Source organism: Onychostoma macrolepis, chromosome 05 (assembly GCF_012432095.1).
Source record: "Onychostoma macrolepis isolate SWU-2019 chromosome 05, ASM1243209v1, whole genome shotgun sequence".
Classification (NCBI taxonomy): domain Eukaryota; kingdom Metazoa; phylum Chordata; class Actinopteri; order Cypriniformes; family Cyprinidae; genus Onychostoma; species Onychostoma macrolepis.
The window spans coordinates 7,464,099-7,485,772 of record NC_081159.1 but is presented as its reverse complement, the minus strand read 5'-3'; the positions used below and the strand labels follow the sequence as shown (position 1 = coordinate 7,485,772).

At 37.2% G+C, this 21,674-nt stretch overlaps 2 protein-coding genes across 3 annotated transcripts; one reads left to right on the top strand and one right to left on the bottom strand.

Annotated features, from left to right (window-relative positions):
- Positions 1 to 45: 45 nt before the first annotated feature.
- LOC131541314 (tetratricopeptide repeat protein 16) lies at positions 46 to 9,630 on the top strand. Of its 2 annotated transcripts, none has more exons than XM_058776991.1 (13): positions 46 to 351; positions 759 to 814; positions 893 to 983; positions 1,081 to 1,224; positions 1,580 to 1,680; positions 2,597 to 2,726; positions 2,813 to 3,027; positions 4,200 to 4,477; positions 4,669 to 4,810; positions 4,905 to 5,070; positions 5,258 to 5,394; positions 5,552 to 5,699; positions 6,574 to 9,630. In XM_058776991.1, exons 1-13 carry the CDS (start codon positions 325 to 327, stop codon positions 6,727 to 6,729), a joined length of 1,791 nt encoding a protein of 596 aa, XP_058632974.1. In that variant the 5' UTR covers positions 46 to 324; the 3' UTR covers positions 6,730 to 9,630. The 2 variants fall into 2 exon arrangements, with proteins under 2 accessions (XP_058632974.1, XP_058632973.1); XM_058776990.1 differs by having other exon boundaries at positions 893 to 989.
- A 6,005-nt stretch (positions 9,631 to 15,635) lies between these two features.
- On the bottom strand, positions 15,636 to 18,265 carry mymk (myomaker, myoblast fusion factor). Its single transcript, XM_058777237.1, has 5 exons — positions 17,695 to 18,265; positions 16,637 to 16,751; positions 16,273 to 16,421; positions 15,981 to 16,097; positions 15,636 to 15,867 (listed from the first exon to the last, which is right to left on the bottom strand). The coding sequence occupies exons 1-5, from the start codon at positions 17,827 to 17,829 to the stop codon at positions 15,721 to 15,723; spliced, it is 663 nt and encodes a 220-aa protein (XP_058633220.1). The 5' UTR covers positions 17,830 to 18,265; the 3' UTR covers positions 15,636 to 15,720.
- Between the last annotated feature and the right edge of the window lie 3,409 nt (positions 18,266 to 21,674).

Sequence of the window (21,674 nt, the reverse complement as noted above, 5' to 3'; positions counted from 1 at the left end):
CAAAATATTTATTACCTTTAAAAAAACATTTTATCTATCATTGTGTTTTAAAATCATTTTATAAAACTGTCACTGTGCACTAAAACGCATTTTAAAATATGTTTATTAAAAACACATTTCTACATACAGCCGTTGCTCTTCTTTGCCATTTAACGGTTCCCATAGTTACTAAATGTTTTCAAAAGTGCTTTTAGTTTCACGGTCTGCACTGTTTGTTGATTTATTTTGGTTGTGGGAAACAAACGTGAGGACTCTGAAGGTTTTTAATTTTCTTTAAGTGCTTTTATAAACGTAAACTTTTACTTATGCATCTCTGTTGTCAATATGAATCCACCTGTTGGCTGTGCCGAGGTTTGTATTTTACATGTGTGAAACATTTCTTGCTGTGTGTGTGTGTGTGTGTGTGTGAGAGAGAGAGAGAGAGAGAGAAAGAGAGAAAGAGTCATACAGAGATGAGATGAAATAGTTTAGTACATATTCATGCAGTTGAAAATGTTCATGTGTTCTCAGAAGGAAGAATTATTCCTGCTCATGTCATTCAAGCAAGCAAGCAGAACTAGGAAATAATGGCCCGGTTTCACAAACGGGCTTAGCTTAAACCAGGACTAGGCCTTAGTTAAATTAAGATATTTAAGCAACTTTTACAAAAATGCCTTAGAAGAAAACATTAAGGTGTGCAACTGTGCATCTTGACACAGAACAATGACACTGACATATTTTAAGATGTTATGCAAAAATCTGTATTTCTCATTTTCCAGAAAAAGAAATCGGCTATGTATGGGGAGTGCATAATAAAAGAAAAGGCTGTGAAACAGTAAGTGAACAGATGTTTATAAACAGTACTACAGAGTCTAACTGAGAAGCATATTTACACATGTGAACATGTGTCTAGTTATGAAGCAGGTGTTGGTGCCATGTCACAGTCACACTTTGACAAGGCTGTGTCCTGTTTCTCAAAGGCCATTCTACTCCAGCCACATCAGGTAGAGGTCAGGCTGCAATATGGATTTTATATGTAGGCTACATCATAAATATTTGGCCCTAAATATTAACCAGATTTTATATTCTCCCCTCCTGCAGACTGAGTTTTATGTCCAGCGAGCAGAAGCATATCTTCAGCTGTGTGACTTCCAGTCTGCAGCACTAGATTACAAACACGCCTGCAGTCTGGATCTCCAAACTGAGGCCTACCCTCAACAACTCGCCTTCATCTACTACCTGCAGGTACATTCAGAATTCATTTATTCACAGATGACAGAAATCAGATTATGAGCTTTAAATATTACAGTCTATGTATCGCCTTTGCTGTTTGTGTTTTGAAATGTATCCATTTATCAACACATTTGTAAATCATTAAGTTTGCAGCCAATAGGTCATTAGAATAAAGGCTATTGTTTTTTCCTTTTTGCCCTTTTGATCTTTATCTAATGCCCATTTTATCAATATTTATATAGTTGAAATACACAGTTTTACCTGCAATAAAATGTGCATGAATATAATTCAACTATCACATATAGTCCTCTGCTGTTATTCATCCTTAATGACCACTTATCTGTGTATGTTCTAACTGACCTTATAGGGCCAGTGTTGTTTTGATTTAGGGAAGTTTCTGGAGGCTCTGGAGTCTTTCACAAAAGCTGCAGAACTCAAACCCTCCTTCCGGCCATATCACATGAGAAGGTCAGTGCAGATATTTCAGTGCCCTTCAAGGAGATTTGAAGTCTACATGTGTCTGAATTACCAGCTAAACTAACGTTACGTTAGCATGTGATAGCATAAAATACCACCAGGTGGCGCTACAAGCCCTGTCTTCAACTAACTATCATCACCTACAGTTGTTCAGATTATTGAGTGCTATTCCTTTATTAAATTTCCATTATGTGTGTGCAGAATTTAATAAAATGCAACATACTATTGATATAATTCTTAAGTTATTATTGAATAAAAGCTAACTCAAAATGTATTTGGACAATCAAGCCACATTTAAAAATATGTGAATGTTTTTGTATTATCAACAAAATATTACAGTAGCATTTATTTTTTAAGAAGTATAGTTTAAAATATAGCTCAGTATCACTCAAACACACTTTTCATGAAAAACAATTAAAAAATTGAATACATTTTTTTAAACGAAATTTTAAAACAATGGACGTATTGTTCAAAATGAACAATAAAGGTATTTGGACACCAAACAATTGATCTTACACCAGTAACCAACCTGTTACTAATGTCCACCTCTAACATTTAATTTCATACTCAATATGGATTAATCTAACATCCTATAATAAAGCAGAATCGTATGTCATATAAATGTCATATAAAAAGCTGAAAAAGGTTGAAAAGTCAGGTTGCAGTAAAACTGCATCTATGAGTCTAAACAGTCTCAAAGGGTTAAAAGCTATTGGCTAGAAAAGTACAGTTAGTCATTTAGTTTTGTTGCTGATGACACTTGGTTTGATATTTTGGATCTAATGCCATGCAATACAGGCATTTTTAAGTGCGACGTAAGTGTTAAAAAGTGTCCAAAATAAGTTTTGGGCTACTGTGGATACCATGAGATCATAATTTCCCATAATTTTTGCATTTTTATTCATAGTTTGGCTTGTCTGACCGCTCTTGGCCGTTACTCTGACTGTCTTCGGTTGGTCAATAATTGGCTGGAGACGGATGGCCAGTCAGCAGACCTCTTCACTCTGAGAGCTCGCCTTCACCACCAGCTCAATCAGGTCAGACCATCATTCACAGCCTTCAGAAAAACATTTCCCTTCAAGTGACTGTAATAAACAGGTAAGAGGGCTGCGTGTCTCCTCAGATGACTTTGTGCCATCATGACTTGAGGTCAGCACTCAGGCTGAAACCGTGCTGTCCAGAGGCACAGGCACTGCTGAAGAGGTTGAAGGAGGCAGCGGAGGAATCCCATCAGGCAGCTGTTGATAAGGCATTGAAGGAAGAGCTTTCAGATGCACTGGGGAAAATAAACACCGCTCTGGTATATAACCCCAATAAAGCACAGTACTACCTCTTTAGGTAAGGGGCAGAAGAGCTGCATATTTACTGCCTGCTAAAGAATTGGCCTTTTATGACAGTGATATTATTCCATTTAAACTAGTATTATGAAACACACTCTAAATTTAGGTTTTATATGAATTTTCTGTTACAATTATTTTTTTTTTTGCTTTGCTTTTCTATTACCAGTCAAAAATTTAGACATACTGATTATTTATATTACTATTTTCCAGGGTTAGGGTTATTACTGTTTTCCATGAAATGTGAAAAATGAATGACACAAATGAGTATATTTACTGTATATTTATAGCTATATACTGTAAGTAAAATAAACTTCTTCAAAGTTTGCCTGCATGATGGTACTAGCATGATACATGTACACAAAACATGGTATTATTACAGTGCCGTGTTCAAAAAAACAAAAAACAAATTAATACCAGCGCTAAATCAGCATAAACCAGCCTAGATCAGAATGTAAATTCATAATATTAACTTTGTTTGTATAACACCTTTCAAATATTATAGCACAAAGTGCATTACAGGCTATTACAAAGAGTGGATTACATTGATAATAATTAATAAATAGATAAAAGGGACACAAGAAAATTCATTTAAAATATACTTTTTGGATGGAAATCAGATTCCAGATTTTCAAATAATTGTATCTCGGCCAAATATTGTCCGATCCTAACATGATGTATAAATCTCAATTTTGAAAAATTGACACTTAAGACTGGTTTTGTGGTCCAGGGTCACATATGTGTTGTAAATGCTTTAATAAGAAGTAAATTAAAATCAATCAATCAATCAATCAATTAAATAAAAAAATGAACTGCACAGAGAAGACAACATATAATATAAATGGTATTAATGGGATAGTTTGATCTGTTGTCATTTACTCACCCACCACTTGTTCCAAACCTGTTTGAGTTTAATTTACTGAACACAATAGAAGATATTTGGAAGAATGTTGGAAACCTTCCATATTATTTTTCCATATTGTCAAAATCAATGGCTATGTCAACGATTTGGTTACTAGCATTCATCAGTATTCAAAATGTTTTCTTTTGTGTTCAGCAGCTGAAAGAAATTCATACAGATTTGGAACAACCTGAGGGTAAGCAAATGATGACAATTTTCATTTTTGGGTGAACTATCTCTATAAAATACACTTATTTTCTGCCTGCTCATAGGGGGATTCTGTATCGGCGCCTGAAAGACTTCACTGCTGCCATTGAGGACTTGATTCTTGCTGTTGAATTCTGTGGGGTTGGAGAAGATCCTCCTCAAGGAGGCATGCAGGACAATTCAGAGGATTTAGAGGAAGATGCTCAGACCCAACTCGTACTCACATACAATGATTTTGCCATTCAGTGCTTCTCCCGGGGTCTGTACGGTGAAGCCATCATGCTGCTGAACAAGGCCATAGAGAAACAGAGAGACGCAAGTGAGCTGTTCATCAACAGAGGAGGTGTGGACTGAGAAATAAAGAGGTTAAAGAGTTGTTGGTCTGAAAGTGGGGTAAAGATGGTGATATTTCTCCGAAAAATAATCAGAGTTTATTGAATTAGAAATTCTTAAATGGCTTGGTTGTTTCACATCACTCAAAATAACGGAGCAGAATTTGTATTATACAGAGAAAATCTGTCTTTTTTCCCCCAGATTGTTTTTTTAAGCAGTGTGAGTGGACTTTTGCGCTGGCTGACTATCAGCAAGCAGAGGAGATGGACCCTGACAACACGGATGTCTGGCTACGACTTGCTGTTATTCACAATACACTGGGTCTGCATAGCTATGAAGACAAGTAGGTTTAAACTATGTGGTTAAGCATGAAATTCTAAAAATATTTCTTTATCTTGTGCTTCTTGATATTATTTTAGAAGTGTATTGTGTTCCAGGAACTACCAGGAAGCGGCAGACAAGTATTCTGTTGCTATAAGGTACAACCCTGGTGAAGTTCACCACTATGAGAATCGAGCCAAAGCTTATAGCAAAGTGGCCAAAATGGAGGAGGCCAAGACGGATGCCATCAGAGTCCTTATCTTGGAGCCTACCAATGATCAGGCAAGTCTCTCTTTGTCACATTCCCAAGCTACGGTAAATGTTCCTAATCAAATATGGATAAAATGTCTAAGATTAAGGTTTAAAAACTTTTTGATGATGCCAAATCCCCCAAATACGATACTGTTTTGTTTTAGATGGATAAAGGCCATCTTTAAATGTAGTTTATCATTCCTAAATCTCATTTTAGGTGTTGCCTTTGCTGTCGAGTCTGCTCCCAGGATGCTCCTTGACAGATATTATTTCCTGTGCCACTGCACAGTCAGTCAAAACCCAGCTGACGGCAAAGATTCAGGCTTTCAAATTAGCAGTCTCCAAGGTGTCAAGGTTTGTGAGCATGCTGATGAATAAACTCACTGTGGTTTAGTTTGATTGTAGTGATGCCTGTGTTCTCTTATCTTCAGAATATTTTATGCTAGATTGTGTGAATGTAGTTTTATTTGCTAGGGGACATTAGTTTTAAGAGCTCCATTTCTTCTGTTAGAATTGGCAGGATGGCCCTTGCCAAAGAGGAGAGTCAGTTACAAACATCCTCACAGAACTTACAGGCTGAAGATGGTTCAGAGCAGATGATGAAGCCATGCGTCTCTCCAAGAGAGGTGCAATGCAAGCTAGTCAAGAGAAAACAACAGGTAGACATGTGCCAAATCTACACACAAAACTGTTTGCTACTGGTGTTGTAAATACTGACCAATACGAACTAGATCTCATGAAAGTGCGTATAAATACCATGAGTTTCTATTTCTATTTGCCGTACTATTTATACGCAGAAATGGACTTTGGCATGCATATGATGCGCAATGGTTAGGATTAGGGGTGTGGGGTAGGTGCGTATTATGTGTACGCCAAAACAGCGTATCATATGCATGCCAAGACATTGCATGTCATATGCACACGAAAACTGCAAAACTGAACGCCAAAGTCAATTTCTGCGCCGAAAATCGTGCTATTGATGTGCGTTTTCATGAGACCGGGTTCCAACATTATCACCCACACCACAGACATTATCATTAAAATTTTTGGAATCAGTAATATATTTTTATGTTTTTACTTCCCAAGGTAGTGTTTAGCTGTTTAAAATTGATAATGCAAATTATTAATGTTTGAAATGACTGTGTTTTATAATTTAATCTTTACCTGTGAAGGCAAAGCACTTCTTAGAAAAGCTATTACCTCATCCTGAAGAAATTATTTGAAAGTACTAGTACTATACAGAAACATTTTTTATAACCTTAGCACAGTTTTTTACTTCTTAAAAGTGCGGAATTATTCACTACTGAAGTTTAAATTTGGTTTAAAAATGGCTTACATTTAAAAAAACTTATATTGTGTATATTACATTCAAAACAGTCCACTGTAAAACGTGTGGAATAAATAACAAATTATTTGCTCCAGTTATATTTCTTTCATTTTTTATGATATCATTCCCAGTTAAATGTGTGTGTTTTCTCTGAAAGACTAAATCTTTTAACTTGTGACATTAATCTCTTCTGTTTACGGTGTCAGTTGAATCAAGCTGTGAAAAGAGCCCTGCAGCAGAGGCAGCCCTTGCACTATGACGGGCCCCGTCTGGCCTTTATCCACCCTGTACGTGAAGAGCCTAGCGCTCAGGACCGGCCGTACGTGTGGAGGAAATTTGGGGGCTTTGGGCTCAATTGTTGAAGGCTCATTGGTATGAATCAGTCTCAGCGATCTGTAATTCCCTTGATACTTTGGGTTTTAGACTTAAAGGGATATTTCAAACATGTACATTTTGTCATCATTTAGTCACTTTCTGAACCTGTATGGCTTTCTTTCTTCTGTGGAAAAACAAACAAAGCCATTTTGAAGAACACTGGAGTCCAAACATTGGAGTCTGACCATAACAAAAAATTCAAATGTTTTAAAAAATATGAGTTTTGCATACAGATTTGGAACAAGATGAATATATGAATTATGTATTATATTTCCTTGAAGGTTAGAGATTGTTTTGGCATTATATTTGATTGAGTCAATTCCTTGCTATAATGCTGTGGGAGTTGTTTTGTTCATAGCAGCTGTTGCTGCTCAGAGGTCCTCAGCAGCTGGGGAAACAGCTGAGAAACTGAGCGAGAAAAGAGAACAGTATAAAAACACCACTGGCAGCTGATCCCAGACTTTTATCACAGACGTTTACACTCCCTTGCTAATAGTGAAACACATGTTTGCAGCCCCTAGAGGAGACAGCCCGAGATTTTTTGGCATTGCAACAATGGAACAATCAGACGTCATTTTCTGACATTTATTGTCCTTGTGCAAAAAGAAAACATACATGAAATAAAGACTTCTGTAACTGACCATTTAGTCCAGTCTACGGTTATTGTAGACTGTGAAGAGGGCATTCGCTTAGCTGTGTGGTGATTTATAATCTTCACTTGACTTACAGCTTATCTGTGTAGACGATATGAAGTAACACTCAATTATTATCATCACATTAGACCTTAATCATTTTAGACGCCTTTTTGATTTTAACATGGATGAAAATGAGGCATTGAGGGATAGACTTACAGTCTTGACAATGGCATGCAGTGTATAAAGGTCCTAGATCCATGTCATTTTTGGCAGCTCACAGCTTTTAAAACTGTTTAATGGAGTTTTTGTCTACTGACAGCTTTTACTGTAAATCTGTATTTACTGTAAAACAGCTTTTACTGTAAATCAGTATTTATTACAATTATTTATTTATTAAAATAAATAAATAATGTGCAAAAGTCGTGTAGTGTATTTCGGCCTACATTTCAGTTCAGTGTACAACCAGAACACATAGTGTGGCTTTTGTGTCCCAAAACACACTGGAAATGTCAGACTTGACCTGACATTTCCAGTGTGACACATGAACCAGAAGTGATGTTACCCACAATGTTTCCTTCTTAAAAGAATAGTTCACCCAAAAATGAAAATTTTTGAAAATTTACCAACAAAGATGTAGTTGAGTTTGTTTCTTCATCGGAACAGATTTGGAGAAATTTAGCATTACATCAATTGCTCACCAGTGGATCCTCTGCAGTGAATGGGTGCCGTCAGAATTAGATTCCAAATAGCTGATAAAAACAACACAATAGTCCACATTCACACAACTCCAGTCCCTCAATTAATATCTTGTGAAGCAAAAAGCTGCATGTTTGTAAGAAACAAATCCATCATAGCCTGATGGTGAGGAAATTTTAGTTTTTGGGTGAACCATTCCTTTAACTGCTTATTCATTATTTGATTGGACTGCCAAGAGTTAGACGTTTTTACACAAAATTAGACTAGATGATGTTGACTGCACTACATAAGCTGAATTAAGCATACAATGCAGTGAGGTTATGAGACAGCAATGTAGCTTATTACTCTTTGAAATATACAGTATATCATAGCATAATGCATACTCTTTCATGTGTTATTTTTTTTTAAAAACAATAAATATTTGAATCAGTATGCCTTCGAAAATTTTGTTATAAATTGTGCATTAAAGGTGGGGTAAGCGATTTCTGGTAGCCAATGTTGATATTTGAAATCACCAAAACAAACACGCCCCTACCCAAAAAGGGTATCGCCCCTATTTTGATAGCTCCGCCCCACACATACGTACGCATTACGCATCCCAGGCAACGATTAGTTCTGTGAAAAAAAGCAAAACCAATGTTACTCACAGCAACCTCGGCATCCGCACTGGACTCGAGCGGCTATAGAACTCATTATAATCACTTATAATGCTGTCTACACTGGATCCCGACAGTAAACTGCTGCTGCGTTCATTTCAAATGATTTTCAACGGTCTCGTCCAGTGTAGACATACTTTTAGCTGGCGCGGCGCAGCGACAACTGTCACGTCACTCGGCTCGGCTAATGTCCGTCCTGTGCACTGAGCGCTCTCTCCCCCACATCATGAGTAGACACGCCCCTTACTGCTGATTGGCTACAAGATTGTTTTGGTACACGGACTTGACTCGTTTTCTAAAATGGGGTATGTATTTTTGAAAAAATACATACCCCACCTTTAAAAAGTATGCTAGTATTCTATGTCAAACTTAACCTAGGTTGAAGGTGGTTAAGCTAGTTATTCATTTTCAACTCTTATGAAGCATATCTAAAACCAGCTAATTAAGATGTTTGGGTTGACTTAAAAAGTTTTTAGAACAGAGGTATTTTTTTCTTGAAGAAGTTTAGGAGCTGTTACATGCAACAATACAAGTTTGGGATTGTTACATGCTGCTTTGTTTATTTGTCATCATTTGTATGCATAAAGCAGATGAGCTCATGTTTGTCTCCAGGTCACTGTGAGTGGAGCCGTCACACAAGGCCTCATGCCTCTAGAGGGCCTCGTCTGCTGTGTATACAACTCATTTTCATGATGTTAGTTTTATGAAAACTTTGTGTTTCTGTAGTGCAGGTTTCATTCTTTCTCTAAACAATGAAACATTTTGCGTGATCACATATTGTGATGTCTTGATGACTAAGACGTGTTTGCATGCTTGCATATGTGCTTTGTTACTTTATTGGGTTTGCTGGAAATAAAATATCTGAAAATCAGGTGGAGTGCTTCTGGATGAGCACGCTGAAAAAAAGTGAAATGGCTGTATCATTTATTTAAAGTGCATTTTTATATTCATCTAATCAAATCATGGTTTCTGGTTTAAACCTGTTTTGTTCAGGTTTGAAAACCTTGGTTTCTCCCAAGGTTTTTTTCTCCATTCTGTCACCGATGGAGTTTTGGTTCCTTGCCGCTGTCGCCTCTGGGTTGCTTAGTTGGGGACACTTAATTTCCAGCGATATCGTCGACTTGATTGCACAGATACCATTTAAACTGAACTGAGCTGGACGATGATATCATTGAATTCAATAATGAAATGCCTTTAACTGAAAATTGAGTGTTTAATCTTGTCATTTCACATTATTGACACACTATTTTACTATTTTGATATTGGAAAGTTGCTTTAAGACAATCTGTATTGTTAAAAGCACTATATAAATAAAGGTGACTTGACTTGACTTCAGATCATCTAAAAGCAATAACACTTTTCTCTTGATGCGCAGAACACAGACTAGCTAGCTTTACTAACTGCAGAAATTATTGTGGGTTTTATTTATTTTTCTAGTGTTTTATAGTCCATAGCAGAAAAGATGATGCATATATTAAAAAGACATCACAATAAAAAAAATAAGGTCTTTTGAAGAGAATATTCCCAAATTTATTAGTAAATAAACTAAATTAAACATTGACTAAAAACGTTTTATCTTAAGCAAAGCATTGAACCAAACCACATATATGTATATATACAGTTACCACACAATAAAACAATGTTGAAACCAAACATTTATGTATTGAAATGTTACTTTTTTGAAGCAAGTTCGTTAAATGCTGTCCTTCCGCTAAAAAAATAGTTCCTGACAGCAACAGTAAACGGAAGAGAATGTTCCGAACATGCCTCTCATCTAATGGAGCTTAAATAAAAACAGAATAGGAGCTCTTATCATCCGCTATGTCATTTTTTTTAACACCATATATGATCTTTTCTCACACACATAACTGCTTATCTCTCAGCATGAGAAAACGTCTGTTTTCCGTTTTTAGTTTTAAAACAGACCGATTCGCGGCACAGGGCGAGTTTGCAAACATCATCCTTTTTCTGTTAGTAAACATTGTGACGTTTTTCTGTGGGCGGAGCTGAGGTGGAGGCAGAAAGATTCCACTGACCGCTTCACTAACGCAAGCTATGAAGTTTGTTAGCTTGTTTTTTTAACAATTAGTAGAGAAAATCCGATTTTACTTGCGTATGTAAGATCACTCACTGTACAGGACCGTGATTGTTATTTAAATAAGTTAACTTTAAGGACGAAATCAGATTGGCCGACCTGTACTCACTGAAATGATGGACGATTTTACAGGATTAAGTACCTCCGGTTGATTGAGCCACATCTATAGAAACCTAACGTGTAGTAAAGAGAAACTCACCTGTGTCCATTGAAGATGTATATATATATATATATATATTTCAATTTCAGCAGGCAACTATTTTTACAGCTAACCTTACATGAGAGTGAAATGGGCCAAAATACAAAAAGTAAGTTAAACATTCAATGTGATGGATATATTATTTGAAGATGTATGTGTCATGTAATGGGCAAATAGTTATTTTCAAGTATATATATCCTGTAAATGATGTAAGTTAAGTTTACGGTGACATTACAGTACCTTTACAATTCTTTACATAGTACATTTAAAGTAAAATGTGAATATTTTCTAGACATAACAAGTCCAGAAACTAATTTTGAAGTTTCTGTGTTTGATTATTCGTTCTTACCACGTTCTTAGAGAGTTCAGCCACTATCAGTCACAACAATGTATATTACAGATGATTAAGCATATAAATCGTCAGTTTGTTGTTTTAATTTACACACACACACACACACACACACACACACACAGAGACATTTCATACACGACATAGTCGTGAGATGCATAAGAAATCTTTAGACAGGTAACACAAACCATAATCCATAACAACAAAAGACAATACTTTATTGAACTTTTTCCGATAAGAAGTGTGCGCTGCAAACGCTAGCATTTTTGGCGATCGTTTATGTCAAGTCCACTCTTTTATCGCGTTTAAACCACAGCTGTCGTCGGTTTTTGGGCAGCAGGTAAGCGATAAAATTTCAAATTGGAGCCTGTACTATGTCAATTCTGGCACCCAATATCACAAGAAGATGATATTTTAAGCTCCTTATGTAGCCGAATCTGCCTCGGTTCGAATGGGCCGCCTCCAGCGTTTTCCCTTGGTTTTGCCTCCAGCTAGCGCTGTGACGTAATCGTGACGCTGACATCATACTTGAAAAAGAAAACTAATAAATACAGTAATATTCGAAATACATAATACACAGAACAGCTTATTATTGATTATGTTGCTAAGGGTGTTGCTCAGTGATACACAGAAACGGAAGCGGTCATAGCCGTGCTGTATCGTGAATAAAACACAGCTGCTGACCAATCAGAATCGAGGAATAGAACTAACCGTTTTATAATACAATAATACAATAAGGCCCCGTTTACACTGGTGCGTTATCGTTTTAAAACGGCATTTTAGAATGAAAACGATCAGCGTTTACGCTGCGTTTCAGAAACGATCTCCGTTTACACTACACAACCGAAAACGCATGTCACGTGACCATTCACGCAGGTACAACCATATATATGTATAGATAGAGCCCTATTATTTAGATTGCGGAGGCGTCTGCGTGCTTGGAGCGGTCGAATGGGGGATCTACCCATACGTCTCTATGGCTACAATACAGAGGGTGCGTCCGAAATCGCATACTTCCCTACTATATAGTATGCGAAAAACAGTATGCGAGGCGAGTAGTATGTCCGAATTCATAGTATTCGAAAAATAGTAGGCGAGAAGTACCCGGATGACCTACTACTTCCTAAAAATTTAAACCATTAACGATGTTCGCGCAGTGAAGTGGGCTCTTTAAATTTTCGCGCTGTTGTGAAGACGCATGACACGTGACAACATCAACATGGCGGATGTAGTACGTCTGAATTCCATTCATACTACCCTCATTCATACTATATAGAACGTACTTTTTTAACGGTCGAGTAGTACGTTCGAATTCAAATGTAGTACCTACACAAGTAGTATGCGATTTCGGACGCAGCCAGAGCCTTCTGTTATTGTTTACACGGTCGTCAAGGATACGCTACACAGAGAGAATGTGCATTGTAAAAAGTGAAAGTTGACTTAACTTAAAAAAATTTAGGAAAACCGTTGCCTTAAAATTATTAAGTACGGGTTTCCTCAATTTTTTTAAGTTAAGTCAGCTTGTCACTTTTTACAGTGTGGGCAACCACGCCATCGTTTTCAAAAGTCTCCGTTTTGGTCTGTTTACACTGAAACGCTACCCAGGAGTTTTCAAACTAAAACGGGGTCTGCAGCGTTTTTAAAAGTCTCCGTTTTCGACCTTGAAAACGCCGGAGTAGTGTAAACGATAGGCATAACCGTAGCAAAAGTTATGCGTTTTAAAACGAAAACGCACTAGTGTAACGGGGCCTAAGTTTTCAATGAAGCAACTCAACGTTCCTTTCTTACTAGCTCTAAAGTGACGTTTTGGAATTAATTATTTAAGTCAGCTTAGCACTTTTTACAGTGTAATTAACATCAGTTAGCAATTATAACATCATGTCCATACTGGCAAGTACAGGAAGGTTTTAGTTTTTAAGAAGAGCACTAAGTTTAACATTTGACACCAAAGAACATGTCTGAGGTAGAAGGAAGTTGATCTTCTTGTTTTAAATACATTACCTCAAAAACAAAAAAGAGGCCGAGAAGTGGAAGAGGGCTGTGGCAAGACGGGATTTTATGCTGCCAGCCAGCAGTCTAGGTACGTTTGCTTTCGAATGAACCTCACGGTGGTGGGGCTTGGTGGAGTTTCCTCAGACAGTGTGTGTGTGTGTGTGTGTGTGTGTGTGTGTGTGGGGGCAAGACCACAAACAAAGTGGTTTTAAACAGACAGTGGTCATAAAGACGCCCAAAAGTGCTTCACACTGGTGTAATAAGAGTGTAAGGTTACTCTTTTTGGCAGATTAGGACAGACAGCCAGGAGAGTCGCGAGTTGCCAGCTTCCCCCCCAGACAAAAACACCTTTCTCTGGGCACAGGAGCTGGTGGCCTGGCCTCTAGTCAAAGAAGTCTTTGCAGACCAAAATTTCATTCACGTTTGCTGGGAGACTGTTTTGTCTAAAACATGCCGCGTGTGTTTGTAATTTTTGGAGAGTGTTAGGAGCGTGCAGATGGACTGACTTAAATGGACTGAAGTCTGAAATTCAATGAAGTTTTAAGAAAGCCACACGATTTTTCTTTCTTCAACATCGTAATATAACAGTTAATTTTCCGTGAATGTACACAAACACAGTGTGTTCAAAATAAATACTACAATAAATCCTGAAAAAAACTATTTTATTTAAAAATGAAAAATGACAATTGATACGTAAAATTAAACTGTAATTAAATTAAAGTGTAATAAATAAATATATATTTACATAAAAACAATCTGCAGCTATATCAAACCATTTGTTTGCTTCTTTAAAGGGTTAGTGTAAAGTTTAGTTGTACCCAGATGATGTCTGACCTGTCTGGCACAAACAGACGAATATAAAGAATTAAATGGCCTCTTTTACAGTCTCTTAAACGGACATAGACAAGTGGTCCCTACTGAGGAACCTTTGAAAGACAGTTTATTCATTTTGGATAGATAATGCGTCTGCTGTATTTTTGTGACTCATAAACTTTCCAGCTGGGTTTGATGAGTCAAATCCAGTCTTGGTTATTTCTCTTTTCTTTTCAGATGAACTCTTCTTGTGACGGAGATTCTTCACTGTCACAATCCTTATCTTGTCATGCGTCTTTAAACGCAGGTTTCAGTACCTTTTTAGTGATTTTGACGTCAATTGGGCGTCATGCTATCCCTGCAAATAAGTTGTTCAAGGCATATTTGGCCTGCTGGGAGGTCGTATAACTGTTCTCACTTTCAGAGTGCTGTTAACAGACACAGTTTCTTGCATTACATGGTGCGTGGCTGGGATTTGTGTAATGGCAGGCCAGGACCACAGCTCCGCATCCAGGGTTTTTGAGGAGTAGTCCAGATAGTCCGTGCTTTTTCCTTCATCTGAGGCTGTGAAGTCTGCCATTGAGAAAAGGAGTGTAATTAACATGATGGACAATCTCTGGAAAGTTAAAGGTATAATTCACCCAAAAATGACAATCCTGTCATCATTTAATCACTCTCATGTTGTTCCAAACCTGTATGACTTTCTTTCTTCTGTGAAGAAAAAACTTACTGGTAGCTTAGTGCAATTGCAGTGAATGAGGACTGAGGCTTTTAAGCTTATACTAAACTTAAAAGTCTATTATAAAGTATTAACTATTGCAAAACTATTAAAGTACCATAAACGTGGTCCATACGACTCAAACACTATATTTCAAGTCTTCTGAAGTTGTATGAAAAAGTGTAAGTAATGTGAAGAGATTATAAAATTAGTATAAATATTACAAAATTACTGTAGAATGTCATAAATAATATAAAACAAACAGAATGAGTTCTGGTGAATTGATAACTGCTACAAACTAATCATTGAAAGCCAAGTTCAATTCCTGGCTGAATCAATCAGTCTTGTGAACTGAATCAAGTGATTCACTGAAAAGATCTGATTCAAAAGAATGTTTATTTACAAATCTGACTTTGCAGCTTCTCTTAAGAGCTCTTGACAACAGGCCAAGGAGAGCTAGAATGGGTATGAAGACTTTTAGCGAATAACAACTTATTATGGTCTGTTTCTCCAAAAGACTTGGAATATAGCATGAGTTGTATGGATTACTTTATATAGGGGTTTTATATAATTTTTCAAACTTGATAGATCCAATCCCCACTTGCTTCATTCACATGAAAAAGAGCAATTAGCACCACAATCACCTTTTTTGTTCCACAGAAGAACGAAGTCGTACAGGTTTGGGATGACATGACGGAGAATAATGACAGTTCTTATTTTGGGTGAACAATCCCTTTAAATGCTCACTATGAGACTGTTTGCCATCTTAAAGTGGCTTTCAGGGTGAGGATCACCTCTACAGCTTCGCTCAGATAAAAAGATGCATCATACACAGCAACAGAGGGTGTAGCAGTTGAGTTTGGCTGCGTTGCGTCCTGTCCCGGCATAACGGTTCTTCTTGGGCAGCAGCAGAATGAAGGACACAGCCAGTGACACATGGTAGAAACTGTGGACATAAGCGTAGTCCCACTCCTGCAGGAGTAAATGAGCAAGTCATTACTGCAGTTACACAAGCATGCTTTTCTGACAAACTGTGTTCCTCCAGTTGGAGTAGCTGTTTAAGAGCTGCAGATTCATATTTTTACCTCGAAATAGAAGCGAAGCATCAAAGCAAGAGCGCCGAAGCAGAACCCTGGCCCCACTTGTTGAGTGTAAACACTTTTGTCTGGATAAAGGCCTTTTTTTTCCTTCATTTTTTGTAACTGGAGCAAAGCAAAAACAATATTGTAAAACCTTGTGAAAGCATTTGTGGTAGATAATAAAATTTTGAGTTTCCATGTTGTCAATATGAGCAAAATACAGTTCCTCATCAAGTTTATTTGGAGCTCTGCTCTTAAAAGCACTGTAAGAACAGCATCTGATGTCTCTCAAACTCACCCATTTGACTGTTATCATAAAGACAGCTGTTCCAATGGGGCCCGAGTAGATGCCGTAGCCTAAGCGGTCCTGGTAGATTCTCACAGCTGATGTCAACACCCCAAACATGGTGAGCGAAGACCTCTTGGGTTCATCGAAATCTCCCAGTGCTGGATAAGAGCAAATGAACACACATTCTTTACATGACACAGCGGGAATGCAAGTTATAAACACTTGTCACACTGCTCACGTAATATAGTATTTTAAATCACTTTGCTTGGCTGTTTGACCTGTGTGGGAGTGCATATCTATGTCATACTTTCACAGAACATGATTGAGATTTGCTCGCCATGAGGATACAGAGATGCTATTGGTATTTGCTCACCTAGTAGCGTGACCCACATGGAGATAGCTGTGCCATACACGCTGAAGTACTCCAGGATCTCATACTTCATGAAACAGAGAATGGACAAGCCTGGACCATCACATGCATGGTAAATCTGAGCACAAATGAAGAAAACACATGACTGCTAAGTCGACTTGATAGAAAGGTTCCGGCTGAGAACATAAATGTAAATTTAAAAGGCTCTAAGATAGATTAAATGAAACTTTCCGCATTCTTGTCTGGAAAAATTTATGAAGAAGACCTTTTTGCCTTCAGTAATGCTATCTGATTGAACAAGCTAAAGTAGCCTGAGTTTTGTAAACTTTTTGTTTTGTAATGAATTGAGAATTTAGGGTCAGTTCGCACAGAATGTGTTTTGCTTTTTAATCGCTTTTTACTTGAAGCTAGATGGACGTCTTTGACCATTGTGCCATGTCTCATAGCTTTTTTAGTCTTGTACATGAGCAGCATATATATAGGGTTAAATGTAATATAAATTATTATATTAAAAATATATAAAATAAGTAAATAAACATAACTTTACATCACTTTAGCTTTAATTGAAATTAAAACATCATACCTATCATGTCTATGTAGGTTTTGTTGTTGTTGTTTTTTTTGCTTTTTTTAAATTTAAATTTGCACATTTTTGACCATTTCACTGTCTTGCTGCTTTTTTAACACAATAATGTTCTTTGTGAATGGCCCAAGAAAGTATTATATACTGTAGTATATTGCATTTATCAATCAATCAATTAACCAATATTTGATTTTACTTCAGTTCAAATGAAAATATCACACCTGTATGTCTATGTTGTCCCCCATGTAAACTCAGTTGGACAATTGTTAAGAGTCATGTCAGGTTAAAAGAAGTTCCACTTTTAAAAACATGTCTCTAGACCCGGTCTTAAACGCAAGACCATTTTCTGTGTAAACGGCCCCTTAGACACAAGTATATCAATGCTAATAAGAGACACTCAAGCTGTAAAGATGAAGAGCGTAGTGCTGTACATTTCTCCACGTGTCTGTAACATTTATAAAAGCCTCTATTCTCTTACCGCTATGAAGAACATTGTGAAGAAATAGACCATGGCCTCCATGTGGAAACCCCTTTTGGCGGCAACACTGGCTGCAGGCAGGAACACCAAACTGCTGATGGTGGGCAGCAACATCTTGGCGATAAACGCTCCCATTGTGACTCAAATAAAAGGCCTCAGGATTTCTGGAAAACTTGGAAGGACTTAAGAGACTGTCTGCTTGTTTCAAACCGCCAGATCTTCTGGAGAAGCGACCAAAATAGAGACTGAAGGGGCGACTCTCTCGCACACTCACAACCTCCTCTGGAGGATCTTTAAAGTTTAAATGGCTTAGAGGGGTCTGTATGTGCACTGTCATCAGGACAGCAGCTGTCTGCATGAGGACTGGGAGAGGCCTGCAATCACATGGCACGCTTCTGTCACACATGTTTAAAGATTGTAGCACAACAGCAGCGGGACAAAAGTGAAGCCATTTATGGTGAACTTCACAATCTATGGAGTCAATGCTGAGTCCAAGTGTTTCCACGAAGAAAAAAAAAGTCCTTGCGCGCCCTTGGGCGTACAGAGAATTCTTTGAAATGTATTTTTCTTATACTGGTCAGTCTGGGCGGTGATGTGTTGAGTCTCAGACATTGAGTTTCTCATGGGTGAATCGATCCTCAGCAGCGGCTATAGAAACAACTGTCTCTTTTGGGTTATTGACATTGGCCTCGCGAAAGCACCTGTATGCGTCATTGCAAATCTGTGTTTGACGTGAATGTGGTTCTGAGGGTTGAAAAATGCGAATGCTTAAGGTGAGGTGTAGGCTTAGAATGTTGTGTTAGAGACCAGTGAGTCTTGCGTAGACCCATACCAGATGTACTGATAGACCAGGAGCCTATTAAACGAGTGAAGGGAACCCAAGAACAAATTCTCACTTTGTACTGGTCACATTTCATGTGGTCGAAATATGTCTTTTATATCTTTTAAATCTCTTATTTTATGCATCTAAAATTGCAGTGTTTAGTCTGCAGAAACTTCTCCGTGCATCAGATGATCTGCATCAGTATCCATTTAATTCAAAGTAAATGGCAGAAAAGAAACAAAAACAGATGTCAATGACACGTCCAATCAAAATCAATAGGAAACAGATGTGACTTAGTGACTTTTCTCCAGTTTAAACTATTGTTTTTGAAATTTAGCACGTTAAACGACAGCAAGATGAACTGTAAATGCTTGTGTTCTTGCATTGCAATGGGACGATTTAACCTACATAACGCAAAGACACGTCCATTGTCTTATTTCTGTATCCTGTGGCTTTTTTGATGTGGCTTTAACGACTTGCTAAATAAGACTTCACACAGTCCACAACAGTTAGGAAAGTCCTTTTTTTGTTATTTTGAGCACAAGGGAGAGTCTTGCTATGGACTTTGTGGCCGGTCAGTCACAGCTGTTCTTCTCTCAGCTGTTGCACCTGCGAGAGGAACACAAAGGGTGCAGTGTGCTGAGTGTTCCTCATGCCCGACATTCTCTAAGTGACTGTAACGTGATTCTCCAACACACCAGAGAGATTGCAACCCTCATATACTTAGAGACGAGTCCACTTTCTTGACCAGTCACTGTCTTAGAATGGCTAAGGAATGAGGAGTCACATTTGGGGTCATGTGCTGAAAGTGCAACATCACTGCTTTCACTCGTCCATCTCACTGTGGCCACATTCTTGTGTGGCACAGCTACTGAATTTGGCCTTAGTCAAATTAGTTTACAGTCATAAAGTTTATTAAATGCATGTTTTCTCAACATTTGTTTTTGGTATGCAACCCATTTTTAGGTTCTAGAATTGTAGGGCTTTCAGTGACATTCTGGCACAAACTCATTTGCTGAATTGTTATATTAATACAGCCATTGAAATCTTCAGCACTTTCAACTGAATCCCTAGATGAGAATCTCTGGTCTAAGGCAAGTGACTTCAAAATCTGTATATTATCTTTATCAACTGACTGAAATTATTCATTATCGGGAAAAACAATAAAGGAAGCTTTTCTTTTACTGATGTCTCAACAGTTTCTTCCAGACGTTTACTGTTTTCTGCAGCATTATCCATTTTAAACGTAGTCCGTAAACTCATAAATACAATAAAAAATGTACTTTTACCTATTTATTTGAAATTAAAATATCATGTCTTTTTCCCCCTGACAATGAGAAAAACCAAATAATGACATTTTCTTTGTCTCTGTACTTTCTGTTCAGCCCTGTTATACTGTGCCATTTACCCTTCATTTAAAATAAAGGTTTCACTTTCCAAAAATTATATTTAAGGTTCACTTGATTCAAACAGAGGTCTTTTTTTTTTTATCTTTCTTTATCAGTCTTTATCGCCATCTGCTTATATGTACACATGCTCAACTGTTAGGGAACAATATAAGAATGATCAGTTGACAAGAATGAATGAATGAATAAATAAATAAAAATTAATAAACTCAAAAAATGCTTGGTACAAAGCACAGTATTATTAATAGTAATGATGCAATGATATATTGCCATGGCTGACATTAGGTTTTTAGCCCTTTATCTTTGAAAACATTACTTTGCAACTACAAAACATTTTGTTTGTAACAGGGTTTGCGCAAAATGTGTTTGAAATTCCATACCAGAATGGAGCCAGACCGAAAACAATGCCTGAATAGCTATGTGTATTTGACTTTTGGTTAACTTTAACCAAGTGGTCTGTGTGGCCTAAGGGACAACAACAGTTTCAGAGAAAAAGCATGTTTTACAAGTTTCTTTTAATTTTGATTAAAGATTATGATTATTACTATTATTTCTTTGGAATAACCATTGGTGAATAATTCAAAAACAGACCAGGAGCATGACCAAAATATTTTCCTTATAGCAAGAAGCAACTGCTAGAAAGTAGTGATCGTTTGACTTTAAAATGCAGGTCTGTTTACTTCCCCATATCTGCTTAGCTTACAATCAGTTTGCATAGCAGAGCTGATTCATTGTTCCAAAACAGACCCTGCAGAATTAGGCTCTAATAACATGCCTGTCGTGTGAGAAGAACATTTGTTTGGACTATGAGTGTAGTGAATGCATTCATGTGTGGTGAATTAGACAGCTAGTTAGAGAACAATAAATGATTTTTGTCTATTCATTCCCAACTTTTTTCTCTGACCCACAATGAGTTTTTTTCATTTCCTTGTTTAGACTGAAGGAAAACCTCTATTTTCTTGTCTGTTTTATAACAACCAATATGCATTTTCCCTTCACAGCCATTCACCTTAGAAGTACTGAAGGATTTCTCTCCTTCTCTGTGACACACACACAAACCTTCCCTATGTTTTGTGCCTTGCAATTTTAGGCTTTTAAAAAGCGACCATTCCTCCAGACTTCCAGACTGTGCAAGTCTCCTGAAGTATGTCTATCACCATACAAATCTGTGGTTGAGAGGAGTGTTTGATTGAGCTTTAAGTGTAGCGAAGCGTCCCTAATGTACAGAGCAGACAGACAGGCAACGAAGAGAACATGTGGTCTATAAATGTTCACGTCACATACAGGCATGGTGGTCTCAGCGATCTGCCTGTGCTGCCCAAGCCTTTTTCTCCATCCATTGCTCTCTTCCTCCCACTCGTGTGAGTCTTTTATTACACTGCAAAACATCACTTTCTTAATCAGTATTTCTGTTTTGGTTTTGCAAAAAAAAAGAAGATAATGTACAAGATAATGTGCAATTTTTTTACAGTTTTATTTTAAGACGGAACCACATGCAATTTAGTTAGATTCATAATTAAAACAATTTTAAAAATTATTTTAAACTAAAATTTGTTAATTTAAATGTAATATGACAGTAGGTAATCACAGCATGCCTATATATATATATATATATATATATATATATATATATGCATACACACACACACACACACATATGTCAATAAGTGCTGTCAAACGCTTAATCGCGGTTAATCACATCCAAAATAAAAGTTTTTGTTTACAAAATATATATGAGTGTACTGTGTATA

Coding starts and splice junctions, on each gene's coding strand:
- LOC131541314 (XM_058776990.1), top strand. CDS start 325: ATGAATCCACCTGTTGGCTGTGCCGAG. Junction 3,028..4,199: donor GCACAGTACTACCTCTTTAG/GTAAGGGGCAGA, acceptor GCCTGCTCATAG/GGGGATTCTGTATCGGCGCC. Junction 5,700..6,573: donor TAGTCAAGAGAAAACAACAG/GTAGACATGTGC, acceptor TTACGGTGTCAG/TTGAATCAAGCTGTGAAAAG.
- mymk (XM_058777237.1), bottom strand. CDS start 17,829: ATGGGAGCGTTTATCGCCAAGATGTTGCTGCCCACCATCAGCAGTTTG. Junction 16,752..17,694: donor TCACAATGTTCTTCATAGCG/GTAAGAGAATAG, acceptor ATTTGTGCTCAG/ATTTACCATGCATGTGATGG. Junction 15,868..15,980: donor TGCTTCGCTTCTATTTCGAG/GTAAAAATATGA, acceptor TTACTCCTGCAG/GAGTGGGACTACGCTTATGT.